The sequence below is a fragment of the Hevea brasiliensis genome, chromosome 17 (genome assembly GCF_030052815.1).
Source record: "Hevea brasiliensis isolate MT/VB/25A 57/8 chromosome 17, ASM3005281v1, whole genome shotgun sequence".
NCBI classification, from domain to species: domain Eukaryota; kingdom Viridiplantae; phylum Streptophyta; class Magnoliopsida; order Malpighiales; family Euphorbiaceae; genus Hevea; species Hevea brasiliensis.
Genome location: NC_079509.1, coordinates 29,284,526 through 29,300,100, shown reverse-complemented (window position 1 = coordinate 29,300,100; position 15,575 = coordinate 29,284,526). Strand labels below are relative to the sequence as shown.

The window sequence follows — 15,575 nt, the reverse complement described above, 5'->3', positions numbered from 1 at the left end:
CAGACACCTCGACGAGACTTGGTAAAAGTACTGTGCTCCCCTCCCTGACCTCAGGAGCAGCCAGTCTCAGAAGTAGAGGTCGTTGTCTCTCCACCTCAGCAGATTGAATGTCCACCTCCTCTGATCTCTTCTAATGTAGAAGGGAAGTCTTCTGGCTTGTTAGAATGCTCTTCCGAGGAGCCCAAATGCTTATCCAATCGCAGGAAAGAAACTGCTCAACCCGAGGGAATCCTGGTCTAGCCAAGGTCATGGTTGCCTCCATTTGTTTCCAAAAAGATCGAAACCGATTAGTTGAGGAGAATATTGACGATATTCTAACTTAGATAATGAGTTTGGGCTTGGAGGCTATTACAAACCAATAGGTGATTAGAGAAAAAGCCCACGTCTTAAAGAAGGAGATTCTTAAGGTGGTCCAGGATGTGTCGACTGCAAAGGCTTAGCTCTCCACTACCAATGATTACATTGTTAAACTAGAAGATCGGGTGAAGTATTACAAAAAGAGGATAGCTGAAGTGGAGTGAGAACTTGTTCGATCTGTCAAGCTGGTCGATCTACCAATCTCACTCATTTTTCTAAGCAACTTCGAGCAAAGGAGGATGAGCTCCAGGCAAAGGAAGAGGAGAGCACTACAAAAGAGGCTGGGGCATATGTGAACGCCCATAGCGACCTCTTGTCCAAACTAAAGAAGCGTTATCCTGAGGAGGACTTTACCTAGATGGATAAGCTCATCCCAGTGGTCGAAGAGGACAGCGATGAGGAGCACGAGGGTGAGGAGAGAGAGAGGAATGTAATTGGGGAGCAGGGTAGAGAAGACCCCCCTACTAATTGACTTGTATATTTTATTTTGAAATGAATTGAAGTCTTTTATGTTCAATTTCTTGATAAGATCGAAAAGTATCCAAAGCAAATTGTCTGAGTACTTAATTGATTGAAAACAGTTGAACATTAAACCTGAGAGTGACTATTAATCATAAGATATCAAATTACTCCAAGAGATCGAAAAAATATTACACGTGAACATGAGATCAGACGAAGCCATATCGAATGGAACTTTAGAACATTAGAATTGCAAAGATTTGAAAATGACTTGAATTTTTAAGATCAGAACCATTATTTAGAGACCGAATAAAACCTTAACTTCATTTGAGGAATATTTGGGCAATTCAAGCAAGAAGCCTAATCACAACATTAGTCAAATGGAATTTTGCGGTATTTGCACATAGAGAGATCGGAGAACAATAGTAGGCAAGATTGGATGGTCTGGAGATCCAATATTGACTCGAACTCATCTGATAAAGACCAAGGGATGGGAAAGCAATCTAACTTGAGTGCAAGATCGATTTGTTCCAGAGACGAGCCATCGGTAAGTTCAAAAAAACTACCTATGATTGGGACATCAGTTGAGAACGGATAATAAAGTTTCAATTTTAAAAGAACCTTGTCTTTGAAGGTCGGCCAAAATATGATGTCTACAGCCTAACGTCACATTAAAAGGGATCAAAAGGAAATAATTTGATGTCTGATAATTAAAGAGAATCAAAATGGAGGGTCAGGATTCCATTCAGAATATTTGTCCTTTTATCCCTTAATCCAACGGTCAAGGGTCTTTCCTTACAAAATGGATCCAAAGGCTGGGAACAAAAGGCACCGAATCTGTCATCTGCTTTTGATTTGAGGGCTCCAGATCCATCCTTACAATTATAATCAATGGTGTAGATTGAGATGGACAGGGCTGCTTTAACTGTTTACCGTCTAGCGGCTGGGAGGGCGTCCTAGCAAATGAGATGTGTGATGAGGATATGATCAGAAACTTTTGATGATGGAGATTTCCTTGACTTTCTTGGCTCTTTCTTTTCTTCTACTTTCCTTTTACCATGTGCTTTATTGAATAATGTAGAAATAGTGGCTTAAACGAGTGAACCATGAGTACTGTGTGACTCAGAGTGTTCATTAGATGTTCTTAATACAGCAGATTCCAACAGCTTCTTAAACTTGGTCCCCGACATGGCATAAGCTTGAATTTTTCCAGAAGAATAATTCCCTTCAATAGCACCCTCATTTTCAAAGTCAAGAAGTATGGCGGAAGAAGAATTAGATTTTACATTCTTTTCTTCTTCTCCTTCTTCCTTAGCTATATTAGCCTCAATGCTTTCAACAGAATCATCTCCAGAAGAAGCTTCTGCAAACTTGAATGTTTTCCCAACAGTTTGCTCAGAATGTCGAGTTTGTGCAGTTTCCATCAAATCATTCAAATTGCTTTTATCATCGGATAGATCATTTTCAAGCTCAGTTTCAGTGGTCTCATTTTCTACATATTTAATACCACTTTTGTGAACAACTTCCTTATTTACAGATGCCGCTCCTGCCCCACCTTTAAAGTCATACTCAACTTCTTGTCTCTGTCCCTCAAACATTTGCTTGGGAAAATCAAGTTGGGCCTCTTCTGGGTTCTCTTCTTTCATTCCAATCCACCATGCATCAGAAAACACAATCATGCTATCAAAGTAATCTTCACACAAAACATTCTTGCCACCCCTAGAGAACTGCAACATTAGGTATCTATTCTTTGGATAGACAATGGTCCCAAATAGCTTCATTTCACCATAGGGAAAATGGAGATAGAGAATGGGATTTATAGTTCCCAAATCCTTAAGGTCTCTGATGCGTCCCTACCGCAAGTGCACAGGTCATACAAGTAGTATAGAAAAGATATCGATCCCACGAGGAGTCGTGTTAATGATTGAATTTTTGATATAAAAGTTGACTAAATCGAAATATTTATGAAATTAAAGTAATGAATTGATGGGTAATGGAGCGTGAAATCTATATGTGCAAAATCAATATTCTATTCAACAATGTATTGCATTAAACTAAAATTGCATCAAATTGAAATAAGTAAGTTCAAATATGGCAATATTGAAAATGGCAAGCAATTAAATTCAATTGAAAATTAACAATGGTAAAAAGGCGATTCCGGAGTTCGGGATTTCATATTCGAGCTATTTTGGGATTTAAATCGGTTATCCAATTTTATGAAACTTATGGGTTTTAAGGAGATTAATTCTTAAATCCTTTGAATTCCCTTTCGAGTGAGACAAAGAGTGCCTTAATCAAACTAATCCTACCTTCGTGGAGTTAGAATTAATTAAGACCCATTAAGTTCTTTAATTAATCTGTGAATCCTCTTAATCCTTAGCCTATTTCTAGGTCTAAGTTAATTAAGTCCACTTTCTTGATTATCTATCACAAGGCCTTCTCCTTTCGGTGCTTCAACCATGGATTAAGAATATTACTTAATGGGATCCTACACTAAGCATGTCATTAAGCACACAAGAAATGAATAAAACTCATTAAGACCACAAAATATGGATTACCCAATCAAAATCCACAAAATATCTCAAATATTACAACCCTTACTCCAGAATCAAAAGTAAACTACTCACTATCCATAATGCTTACAAGATATGATGAGTTTAAATGGAAATAAAGCTTTAATCTAAGCTAAGAAGTAAGAAATTAAACACTATAAATGTAGAAAAATGTAAGGAAAGAAAGAAATCTGCAAATCTTGGTTGAAAATGGTGTGGAAGGTGAAGGTGACTCTTCAAATTCTGCTCAGCCCCTCCTTTCCTTTTCTGCTCCCTTTGTCTCTCCTCTAAAATGGGATAATGAGACTATTTATAGCATTTTTCTGACATGGAGCCCTAAAATGGTATGTTCTAGGAGGAATTATTTGAGGGAATCTCCTGCCAGCTCATTAATGAGCTTTTTATGGGACTGCATAAGTGGACTGCATAAGTTATACAGTCCCTTATGCAGTTTTCGGCTGGTTCTGAGTCACTTATGCGAAACTACATGACTTGGTGCATAGGTTATGCACAATTCCGTGAAGGTGCATAAGGGAGGCGAGAATGTGCATAAGCTATGCAGTCTCCTTATGCACATTTCGGCTGGTTCTGGAACAGTGATCTTTCTCCTTATGCAGATCTGCATAGCTTATGCGGCAAGTTATGCACAGTTTGGTCAATGCATATTTCAGCTTGAAAACTTGTTTTTGACATCTTTGGCTGTAGAAGACACTCCTCAATGGCAAAATTCTCTTCAGTCCTTCAAAAACACCATTTTTCCTACAAAACAAAGTAAAAATTAGAAATTAATGCAAAATTGACAACTATGAAAAACTAACTAATTAACTAATGAAATTAGCTAAAAATGACTAATAATCAAATAAAAATGGTTATAAAATTAGACCTAAATGACTATGCAAAATGTATGCATCAAATACCCCTAAACTCAAGCTTTTGCTTGTCCTCAAGCAAACTTTAAAATGAAATGCAAAAATTTTTTTAGGGGTGCCTTATCTAAAGAGCTATGAAAATTACCTACTAAAGTAACTAAACACACCTTTAGCCATACCAACAATCCATGTACCCATCCTTCAAAATGCAAAGAATCTAATGCTTATCCAAGCTTTCACCGCTTAGCCATCAAGTCAATTATCATTCAAAATCCCCAAACCAACCAATCAAAAGAGAGAGAGTCATGCTCAAAAGGAATTCATGGACAATCAATAACCAAAGTGTCTCTATATAGAATGATGGAGTTGAATAAATGAGTGAATAGTTTTCCAATCCAATAGGCAAATTCCCTACTCCCATCTCCACTAATGTAGCAAGTACTATCAAGAGATCAAAGGTCTTTTTAGGGATGTAATGGGGCCATGGGGTTCAAAATGAGGCTAAGAAAAATGGGTAAAAAGGGTTCAAAGCATGAGAATATTTTCAATTTTGACAACATAGGGTACACCTTTTTATTTTATTACATTTTTTTTTCTTCTTTTTTTTTATATATATAAGTGGAGGAGAGAAATACACAATGAGAATTGTCAAGTGCTAGCATAGTTTACAAAACACATAAAAATGAGGGACATTTGATTTTTTAAACTTGCATTTTGTATTTTCTTTTGATGATTGTCCCTAAAAATGCCACCCCCAAACTCATTTCTTTTAATACTTTGGGTGGATTTCTTTCAATTTGAATGACAATAATGAAAAGTACATATACTAGCACTTTTACAAGATGACAAGCATTTCTTCTCCCTTTTATTGTATATTTTTTTTCTTTTTCTTTTTTTTATTTTTTATATTTTTTTATGTACCTAATATTATGAATAATTATTCTCATGAAAAGGGTTGGAGTGTTTGGTTCATTGGCTAGGTGGTAATAAGGATTTCAAGAAAAATTAGGGATAAAAAGGCTCAAAGGGGTTTGCAAGGGTTAATTTTAATTAGGAAAAAGGCCAAAGGTTTAAAATGAGAGGGTTTAAATCAAAGAATGCCTAATCATTTCTCTTTTCAAGTATAAGCTGGTATTTCGCCTTGAAAGGTTTAGAAAATTTGTTCTAGGATTGGTGAGACATCATTTGACTACCTTATATCCAATAATTCCCTCTAAACACTTCCATCTCCAAATGACTAGTTGGGTGGCTTTTTGGCTAAGAAGATATAGGCAAGGGATAACACTTCAAAACTTTGCACCTCTTAGGAACTTTCAATCCACAAACCCAACTAAAGGGTGAGTCAAATCACTCTCATAGGTAACTTTTCAAAACTCAAGGGATTTGGCAAAAGATTTTAATGCATGATGCATGATTCCTAAAAATGAGCAATGCATTAACTAAATGGGATGCATGTGAATCTATTTGTCTATTTGTATGCAATGTGTACAATTCTAAGTGGTGTATAATGTGTGTGTAAATGTGTTATGTATATGTATGTCTGGATGTATATGTAAAATATTTACAATATATGTAAATGAAATGGGATGAGATGCTCCTATACTCAAAATGTGAAAAATGAAGCAAAAATTAAGCAAAAATCAGAATGTGCACCCCCAAACTCAAAATTGGACATTTTCCTCAATGTCTCATGCAATGTGTTATCAAAAGTCAAAGTAAATGGTAATTACCAGGAATTGTAAAGATTAAGAGCAAAAAGAAAGAGTTACCTGGTATGTAGCAGATGAGAATTCAAGATAAAGGGATGCATAAGAAACCGCATGTGTTATGCAGAGTTAAGTCCAGAGCATGTGCATAAGTAAGGTGCATAAGCCGTGCGGTGCTGCATAAGAGGCAATATATGTTGCATAGGCTATGCAGGACAGTTGCATAAGGGGAATACAACCTGTGCAGTGCTGCATAAGTAGCAGAAAGGGTTACACAGGCTATGCAAAACAGTTGCATAAGGGAAATAAAACCTGTGCAGTGTATACAAAAGCTGCTGCATGGGAATTGGCAAGGGAAATGTACAACCAGCAGTAGAAGTATTGAAATATATACAGAGTATGGGCAAATATGTACAAAAGGGCAATAAGTGCAATGAAAATTAAATAAGACTAATGTAATAGCTATCCAATAAAAACTTCAAGAAAAACAGAATTTAAAACAAACTAATTCAAAACAAACAAACATAATTTGAAACAAACTATAAATGTTTGAACATATTTACAAAGAAAAGGTCCTACAAGATTGAACAAAAGTAAAACAGAAGCTAATCTATGTCTATTGTTTTGCCTTTGTCCAAGGATGTTGCTAAGGGGCTGGTGGCTGCTGCTGGCTGTCGAAATGATGGTGCTGGAGGAGGTGATGGAGGTAGGGGTGGCATGCCCAAAAAGATCATGAGTTGCTTCACCATTTCCTTCAATTCTTTCTGTTTGTCCTTGGTTTCCATGACAAGGTCAAATAGGTGATCATGACGATCCTTGAGTGTATCAAGACCAGTGTCAAGCTTCCTATCCACAAAGTAGATATCATCACTAAGCCTATCAAGGTAGGTGAATAAGGCTTTAGTGTTGAATGCAGGAGGGGCTGTGGATGAGGTAGGTTCAGCTGTAGGAGGAATGGGCTGAGCAGAGGCTGCTGGGGTGTCCTGAGCAGGCTGAGGGGGTGGGGTAGGTGTAGTAGGGTGCTGTGGGACTGATGTGAAAGGTTGGGTTTCTGGTTGTGCAATAGGCTCAGTTTCTGCTGCAGGGTGGGCAGTATCAAAATATGACAAATTGAACCCTGTTTTGGTTAAGTGTGCAGTATCAAAATATAAAGTGTCCACAAGTGCTGGTATTGAGTGCTCTGCAGGATTAAAACCAAAATGCTTGGCTATGACAGTGATGAGGCCACCCAAAACAATGTCACCTATGGATTTGGTGGCAATATGCAGCACATGTTCACAAAAGAAATAACCAGGAGAAACCTTAACTTTGTTAAATGCACACCATAACATAAAGAGTTCAGATTTTCCTACAGCACCAGAACTAGTCCCTCTGCCCAATATTGTGCTAGCAATCAGCTTATGAATAAACCTAAGTGCAGGGTCAAGTATTTGGGATGTTTTTGATCTTCCAGCAGAGAAAGTTTGAGGTTGGTTTGTGATGATTCTCCAAAATTGGGTAGCATTCCAAATGCCCTTGTTGGCTAGCTCTACTCCAGTATGTGGTACTCTAAATAACCCATCAATAGCAAAACCAAAAATGCTATGAAATTGGTCCAATGACAGCTCTCTATTTTGCCCCAAGCATCTAAATTTCATAATTGGTTTATGGTCTACATCATGCAATTTAAGGGTAGCAGAGAATGAAGAAATAAACTCCAAAACTAGAGTTGGATAAACTATCTCCTGTTTATGCACAAATTCCATCCAACCCATCCCATCAAGATATGCAACTACATTGTCAAATAAACCAAGGGATTGTAGAGAATCGGCAGATATATACCTAGTGGGTTGGACCCTCCTATCCTTGAGTCGCTTAAAAGCTCCCTTTTGAATTGTATCAGGAAGAGGCCAGGGTAGCTTTGATACATGTGAGGCTGCCGAAATTGTCTTTTTGTTGGAAGAGGGTGTAGAGGCTGGAGCTTTTGGCTTTTTGGGTGGCGGTTCCGACAATGGGGTGGGTGGGTCTTTGCGTTTGGACAGAGGAGGGGCAGAGGACATGGGTCGCACAGATTTGGACCAGATTTTACGTTTGTATGTGGTTGGGGGAGGTGGTGGGGGTGTCGCTTGTGGAGGAGAATTGGAAGTGGGGGGTATCGATGACAATGGAGAGACTTCGAGAGGAGAAGCTGGACGGGAGTGGGGAGGTGACTCCATTGCCGATGAAGAAGATGGAAAAGGTAATGGGGAAAGAAGAAAATCGAAGAAGAATGAGAATTAGGGCAAATGTAGTGAGAATCGAAATGGAGAAGAAGGCGTGAGGAGGAGTTATGCCGGAATGAGGATTGTGAGAGAAGAAGGGCAGTGAACAGGTTTATCGGGGTGAAGGTGGGAAAGAAAAAGGAAAAAAAAAATTGATTTAAATGGGTTTTGTGAAAGACTGCATAAGGGGAAAGTGCATGTGCATAGCTTATGCACCAGCTTATGCAAGTGTTTCCTTGTTTTGAAGTTCAGAAAAATATGTCATGCAGAAGTGCATAGGCCATGCACGTTGTTTATGCAGGTCTCGGCAACTTTTGAAAATTGGGAAGTGAAGTCATGCGGGAGTGCATAAGTCATGCACTCCCCTTATGCACCTCTCGGCAGAATTGGTTTTTCAGAAAATCGGGTCATGCAGAAGTGCATAGGTCATGCACTCTGCTCATGCACTCTTCGGTAATTTTTGGAACTTGGGTTGGTGGTCATGCAGATGTGCATAAGCTATGCACTCTGCTTATGCACTCTTCGGTAGGTTTTGAGATTCAGAGTATGAGGTCATGCAGAAGTGCATAAGCTATGCACTCTGCTTATGCAGGTCTCGGTAACTTTGGTTTTTCTGGGTTTCTGGTCATGCAGAAGTGCATAGGCCATGCGCGTTGCTTATGCACCCCTAGGCAGGTTTGAATTTTTGGAGTTTCTGGTTATGCAAAAGTGCATAAGTTATGCACCTTCCTTATGCACCCCTCGGCAGGTTTGAATTTTTGGAGTTTCTGGTCATGCAGAAGTGCATAGGCCATGCACGTTGCTTATGCAGACTTCGGCAGAGAGAGAAAATGCAGAATTTGAAGTTGTGCAAATGTGCATAAGTCATGCACTCACCTTATGCAAGTTTTGACAGATATGAAATTTGACAAAATGAGGTTATGCAGAGTTGCATAAGCTATGCACTCTCCTTATGCACTTGCAATAAAGGTGGAAAATGGCAAGAATTGTGGTTATACAGGATTGCATAAGCTATGCAGTTGCTTATGCACAATTCAACAAAATTAAGATTGCAATGGAACATGATTTGCAAGTGTGAAAAATACCCTAAAATGAAGAAATATAATTCCATGAAGCATAAACCATGAGAAATTTTCACTAAAAACACATCAATATATACAAAGTGTATCAAAAAGGCATCACACAAGCATGTAAAAATGGATCCTACATAAAAGACCTTTGAGAACTATGCCATTTTAAGTCAAATTCTGCAAATCAACATTTAGCACATAAAACTCCATAAAATCTGCATGAAGTTGCATCTAACCACAAATGAGAAATGAACTCTCCAAGTTTTGCCAAGAAAATGCAGCATTTCTACCTTGTATCCTATAACCCAAAGAAGCTCAAAACTGCAAAAATGACTCACTTACCACCATATTAACATTATAAGCACAAGTATTAAAAAGTTACACACCCAACCTCACCAAAAACACAAGCCATTTGCTGCAGACACCCTTTTTGCTGCAGAATGTACTTTTCCTCTGCATAAACCAGATTGCAGCTCCTGCAAAGGTTATGCAGCAAAAACCAAATCAGTTCTTTTGAAGAACAAAATTCTCAAGTTAAGAATTACTTCCCCAACAGTTCACCAGCCTTTCTTCATGGAATTACATCTACAAGGGACAAGATTTAACAATGTCAAAAATTGAATTTGGGGAGATTTAAGATAAAAACTAAATCAATGAAAATGAGAGTAAATTAGCAAAAGCAAAATAAAAGGACTTGGGATGCCTCCCAAGAGGGCTAATTTATAGTCCTTAGCTGGACTCTTCATGAATTTCACTGAAAAGAGGTGAGGGATTGGAGAGCTTGTAACAGCTTGCTCCTATTATTGGGTCTCCAGTTATGTAATGTTTCAATCTATGCCCATTGACCTTGAAATTCCCAGATTTTTCACTCCAAATTTCAATTGCTCCATAAGGGAAAACTTTAGAAACTCTATATGGACCAGTCCACCTTGACTTGAGTTTCCCGGGGAACAATTTCAATATTGAGTTAAACAACAAAACTAAATCACCTTCTTTGAATTCCTTTTTTCTCAGATGCTTATCATGCCAAACTTTAGTTCTTTCTTTGTAAATACGGGCACTTTCATAAGCATCCATCCTCAATTCCTCAAGCTCATTAAGTTGTAACAACCTTTTCTCACCAGCTTGCTTAAGATCAAAATTCAAGGTTTGAATGGCCCAATATGCTCTATGTTCTAGCTCCACTGGTAAATGACAAGACTTACCATACACTAACCTAAAGGGAGTAGTTCCTATAGGGGTTTTGTAGGCAGTCCTATATGCCCATAAAGCATCATCTAGTTTGATAGACCAATCTTTCCGAGAATTGTTCACTGTTTTCTCCAAAATATGTTTGAGCTCTCTGTTAGAAATTTCAACTTGTCCTGAAGTTTGAGGGTGGTATGGTGTAGCTATCTTGTGCACTACACCATACTTCCTCATTAGGCTCTCAAATTGCTTATTACAAAAATGGGAACCCCCATCACTAATTATAGCCCTAGGAGCTCCAAATCTGCTCAAGACAAATTTCTTCAAGAATTTCACTACCACTCTAGCATCATTAGTTGGAGTTGCAATAGCTTCCACCCACTTTGACACATAGTCAACTCCAACTAAGATGTATTTATTACCATATGAAGGAGGGAATGGCCCCATAAAATCTATTCCCCAAACATCAAATAATTCCACTTCAAGAATATTATTTAGGGGCATTTGATCTCTTTTTGACAAATTTCCACTCCTTTGACATTTATCACAATCCGACACAAATTTCCTCACATCCTTAAAAAGATTTGGCCAAAAGAAACCAGCTTGCAAAATTTTACTAGCTGTTTTAGAGATTCCAAAATGTCCTCCATAATCAGAAGCATGGCAATGATGCAAAATACTCTGTATCTCCTCTTCAGGAATACATCTCCTTATTAAACCATCACAACATCTCCTGAAGAGTAAAGGATCATCCCATCTATAAAATTTCACTTCATGCAAAAACTTTTTCTTTTGTTGCCATGTCATACCTAGAGGTAAAACTCCACAAGATAGATAATTCACAAAGTCTCAGATACCAAGGTAGTTTAGCAACAAGAGAGAAAAGTTGTTCATCCAAGAAAACTCATCAATAGGGATTTCATCCAATTCTTCACCATCCAATTTCAACCTACTAAGATTATCAAGAACTACATTTTCAGCTCTCTTCTTATCTCTAATCTCCAATTCAAATTCTTTTAACATCGAATCCACCTAATGAGCCTAGGCTTAGCTTCCTTTTACTTGAGCAAATACCGATGGTCGCATGATCCAAAATATAACCACCTTTGAGTCAATAATGTAAGGTCTGAACTTTTCTAATGCAAAGACAATTGCTAAAAATTCCTTTTCAGTTGTTGCATAATTTGTTTGAGCCTCATCCAGTGTTCTACTAGCATAATAAATAGCATAAGCCTTTTGTCCTTTCTTTGACCAAGAACAGCTCCAATTGCATAGTTGCTAGCATCACACATAATTTCAAAAGGTAGGCTCCAATCAGGTGGTTGCATGATTGGTGCAGTGATAAGAGCTTGCTTCAACCTGCAAAAGGCATCCAAACACTCTTTGTCAAATATAAATGGTGTATCATTACTTAACAAATTAGACAAAGGTTTAGCTATTTTGGAAAAATCCTTGATAAAGCGTCTGTAGAACCCGGCGTGTCCTAGGAACTTCGAATTCCCTTGACATTGGTAGGAGGAGCCATCTTCTCTATCACTTCAACTTTGGCTTTATCAACCTCTATTCCTCTGTTAGACACCAAATGTCCAAGCACTATCCCTTCCTGAACCATGAAATGACACTTTTCCCAGTTTAACACAAGGTCAGTATCTACACATCGATGCAAAATTTTAGAAAGGTTAGCCAAGCATATGTCAAATGAAGATCCATAAACAGAAAAATCGTCCATAAAAACCTCCATTATGTCTTCAATGAAATCTGAGAAGATTGCCATCATGCACCTTTGAAAAGTGGCCAGTGCATTACACAACCCAAATGGCATCCTTCTATAAGCAAAGGTTCCATATGGACAAGTAAAAGTGGTTTTCTCTTGATCATTTGGATGGATAGGGATTTGAAAAAAACCTGAATATCCATCTAAATAGCAAAAGTAAGAATGCCTAGCCAATCTTTCTAACATCTTATCAATGAAGGGAAGTGGAAAATGATCTTTTCTAGTGGCAACATTTAATTTTCTGTAATCTATGCACATACGCCAACTAGTCACTGTTCTGGTGGGAATTAATTCATTATTTTCATTTTTGACCACTGTCATTCCACCCTTTTTTGGGACAACATGTACTGGGCTCACCCAAGTACTATCTGAGATAGGGTAAATGATCCCTGCATCAAGCAACTTCAAAATTTCCTTTTTAACAACTTCTTTCATATTTGGGTTCAACCTCCTCTGATGTTCAATAGATGGCTTACAATTTTCTTCCAAAATGATTCTATGCATGCAAAAGTGTGGGCTTATTCCCTTAATGTCATCTATGGTGCATCCTAAGACTTTTCTAAATTGTCTCAACACTCTTAACAACTTATCAGCCTCTAAGGTACTCAAGTTTGCATTTACAATTACTAGATAAGTGTTATTAGTGCCAAGAAATTCATACCTGAGCTGAGAAGGAAGTTGCTTAAGTTCTACCTTAGGTGCATCTTCTTCCTTGAATGATGGTTGCTTAGATTCTGCTTTTTCCTCTTGTGTGAGTTGAAAAACTGGAGCAGAAGTGAATGGTGGACTTCCCTCTAAGTATTGAGCATATGCAGCTACATGAGGGTTGTCATAGTCTATGCCTCCTCCATGAACCAAACAATTTTCAAGTGGATCTTCTGGATATTTCTTTTTGAAGTGTTCTTCAACCAACTCATCAATGATATCAACTCTCAAGCAAGTATCAGCTTCAGAATGATGCTTTTTCATAGTGTTATTAATATTGAAAACCAATTGCTCTTCACCAACCCTAAGAGTCAGCTTTTCTCCTTTCACATCAATCAATGCTCCTGTTGTAGCCAGGAAAGGCCTTCCCAAGATGATTGGGATATTAAAATCTTCCTCCATGTCCAAGATGACAAAGTCAACAGGTATGTAGAACTTCCCAACCTTCAGAGGCACATTCTCCAAAATCCCTTCAGGATACTTAATTGACCTGTCAGCTAACTGAAGAGAAATATGGGTTGGCTTAAGATCTCCCATGTTGAGCTTTTCATAAATGGAGAGGGGCATAAGGCTAACACTAGCCCCTAAATCACATAAAGATTTTGTAGAACAAGACTCTCCAATGTGGCATGGAATTGAAAAACTCCCTGGATCCTTGAGCTTTGGAGGAAGTTTCCTTTGGAGGATAGCACTACATTCTTCAGTCAAAGCTACAGTTTCATCATCTTCAAGTTTCCTCTTGTTTGAGAGAATTTCTTTCAAGAATTTTGCATAAGAGGGCATTTGTGAAAGAGCATCAACAAAAGGCACATTTATGTAAAGTTTCTTCAAAACCTCTAAGAACTTCCCAAATTGCCTATTAAGCTTGGCTTTGTGAAATCTTTGTGGAAAGGGAAGTTGTGGCTTGTAGGGCTCAGGAGGTATATATTTCTCTTCCTTCTCTTCAATTTTCTCTTTACATTTTTCTACACTCTCTTGTTTTTCACTCTCATCAGTTTCTTTCTCATTTTCTCTCTTCTCGTGTTTTTCACTCCCATCATTATTTACAACTCTCCCACTTCTTAAAGTAATAGCTTGACATTGCTCTCTTGGGTTTTCTGGTTGACTTGGCAGTTTTCCAAAAGATTTAGCACTTGAGGAAGATGCTTGTTGTGCAATCTGGTTTTCCAGCATTCTGTTATGTGTTTGCATCTGTTCCCTCCTTGCTTTCATCTCTCTCATCTCCTCATCATGCTTATTTTGGTTAGCAAGAATCTGTTGCAATAAAGCTTCAGTGGTGGAATTTCGTTCTTGCTGTTTTGGTGGAGGGTTCATATTTTTCTGCTGAAAATTAGGCAGTGGTTGCCTATTTTGCTGATATGGAACTCCTTGTTGCTGATGTGGTTGAAAATTCTGATTTTGAACTTGATTTTGCTGATTTCCCCATGAAAAGTTGGGATGATTCCTCCAATTTGGATTGTAAGTTTGAGAGTAAGGATTCCCCATTTGCTTATTTCCATAATTACCAACTTATGCTGCTTGTTCTCCATAATCTACTCCACAGCTGGTAGTTTCCTCTGCGTAAGCCACTTGTTGTGAACTTCTAGCTGATGATGTTGAACTAACCAACATACTCAAATCTTCCATCTTCTTAGCCAAAACATTAGTAAGTGCATCAAATTTTGCATTAATCATGTTGAATGGGTCAAGATCATACATTCCAGCAGCTTGCCTCTTTTGAGTTTGAGCTAGTCCTCTTGGACTACTCCAAAGATGAGTATTCTTTGCAATTTTCTCCAATAGCTCATAAGCTTCATCTTCATGCTTTATAATAAATTCTTCTCCTGTTTGAGCATCAATAATCCCTCTGATTGCAGGAGTGACATTTGTGTAAAAATTCTGATTTATCATCCATTTTGGAATGGCATGATGTGGGCATAATCTCTCTAATTCCTTCCATCTCATCCATGACTCATATAGAGTTTCATCCTCTCTTGGTCTGAAAGCTGTCATTTGATTCCTCAGTTCTTGAGTTTTTCCAGGTAGAAAATATTGTGCAAGAAATGCATCAGTGAGCTGCTCCCAATTTGTGATGGAGTTGTGAGGTAAAGAATCAAGCCAATCCAATGCTCTATCTTTCAAAGAGAATGGGAATAGCTTCAGTCTTGCTACATCATCAGACACTCCAGGTTGTTTTTGCATGTCACAGATCATAGCAAACTTCTTCAGATGAGTGTGTGGATTTTCAAAAGGATGACCTCCGAATTGAGAATTTTGAATCATTTGAAGGACTCCAAAATCCATCTTGTAACTATTTGCATCAATCCTTGGTCTTGCTATGCTCTCTCTCAAGTCATCAAAACGAGGAAAAGCATGATCCATCATACTTCCCCTAGGCAGATTAGCATTAACAACTTCTTCACCTTGGGCTGCATTTTCGTTGTTTCGATCATTTCCAGCATTACCAACACCAATTCTAATTCTTTCATCAGCCATGTCTGCTTCTAATTCAGTTTCTCTCAATGCTTCTTTCCTTTTTCTGGTTTCTTTCTTGTTTGCCTTACAAAACTTTTCAATTTCAGGATTAAACAGTAAGGATGTGTCACTTGTGCTTCTAGCTCTTCTCATAAAAGGTTAAAAGTACCTGAAAAAGAACAAACAAACACAAAATGAAAA

At 38.0% G+C, this 15,575-nt stretch overlaps 1 protein-coding gene and 1 non-coding gene across 2 annotated transcripts; one reads left to right on the top strand and one right to left on the bottom strand.

The window, feature by feature from the left end:
* Positions 1-1,806: 1,806 nt before the first annotated feature.
* LOC131175411 (DNA-binding protein RHL1-like) lies at positions 1,807-2,653 on the bottom strand. The gene has a single exon (XM_058139643.1). It carries the CDS (start codon positions 2,595-2,597, stop codon positions 1,908-1,910), a length of 690 nt encoding a protein of 229 aa, XP_057995626.1. The 5' UTR covers positions 2,598-2,653; the 3' UTR covers positions 1,807-1,907.
* Positions 2,654-14,820: 12,167 nt separating this feature from the next.
* Positions 14,821-14,927, top strand: LOC131175732 (small nucleolar RNA R71). The gene has a single exon (XR_009145921.1). It is a non-coding gene; the product is annotated as a small nucleolar RNA R71 (small nucleolar RNA).
* Positions 14,928-15,575: the final 648 nt, after the last annotated feature.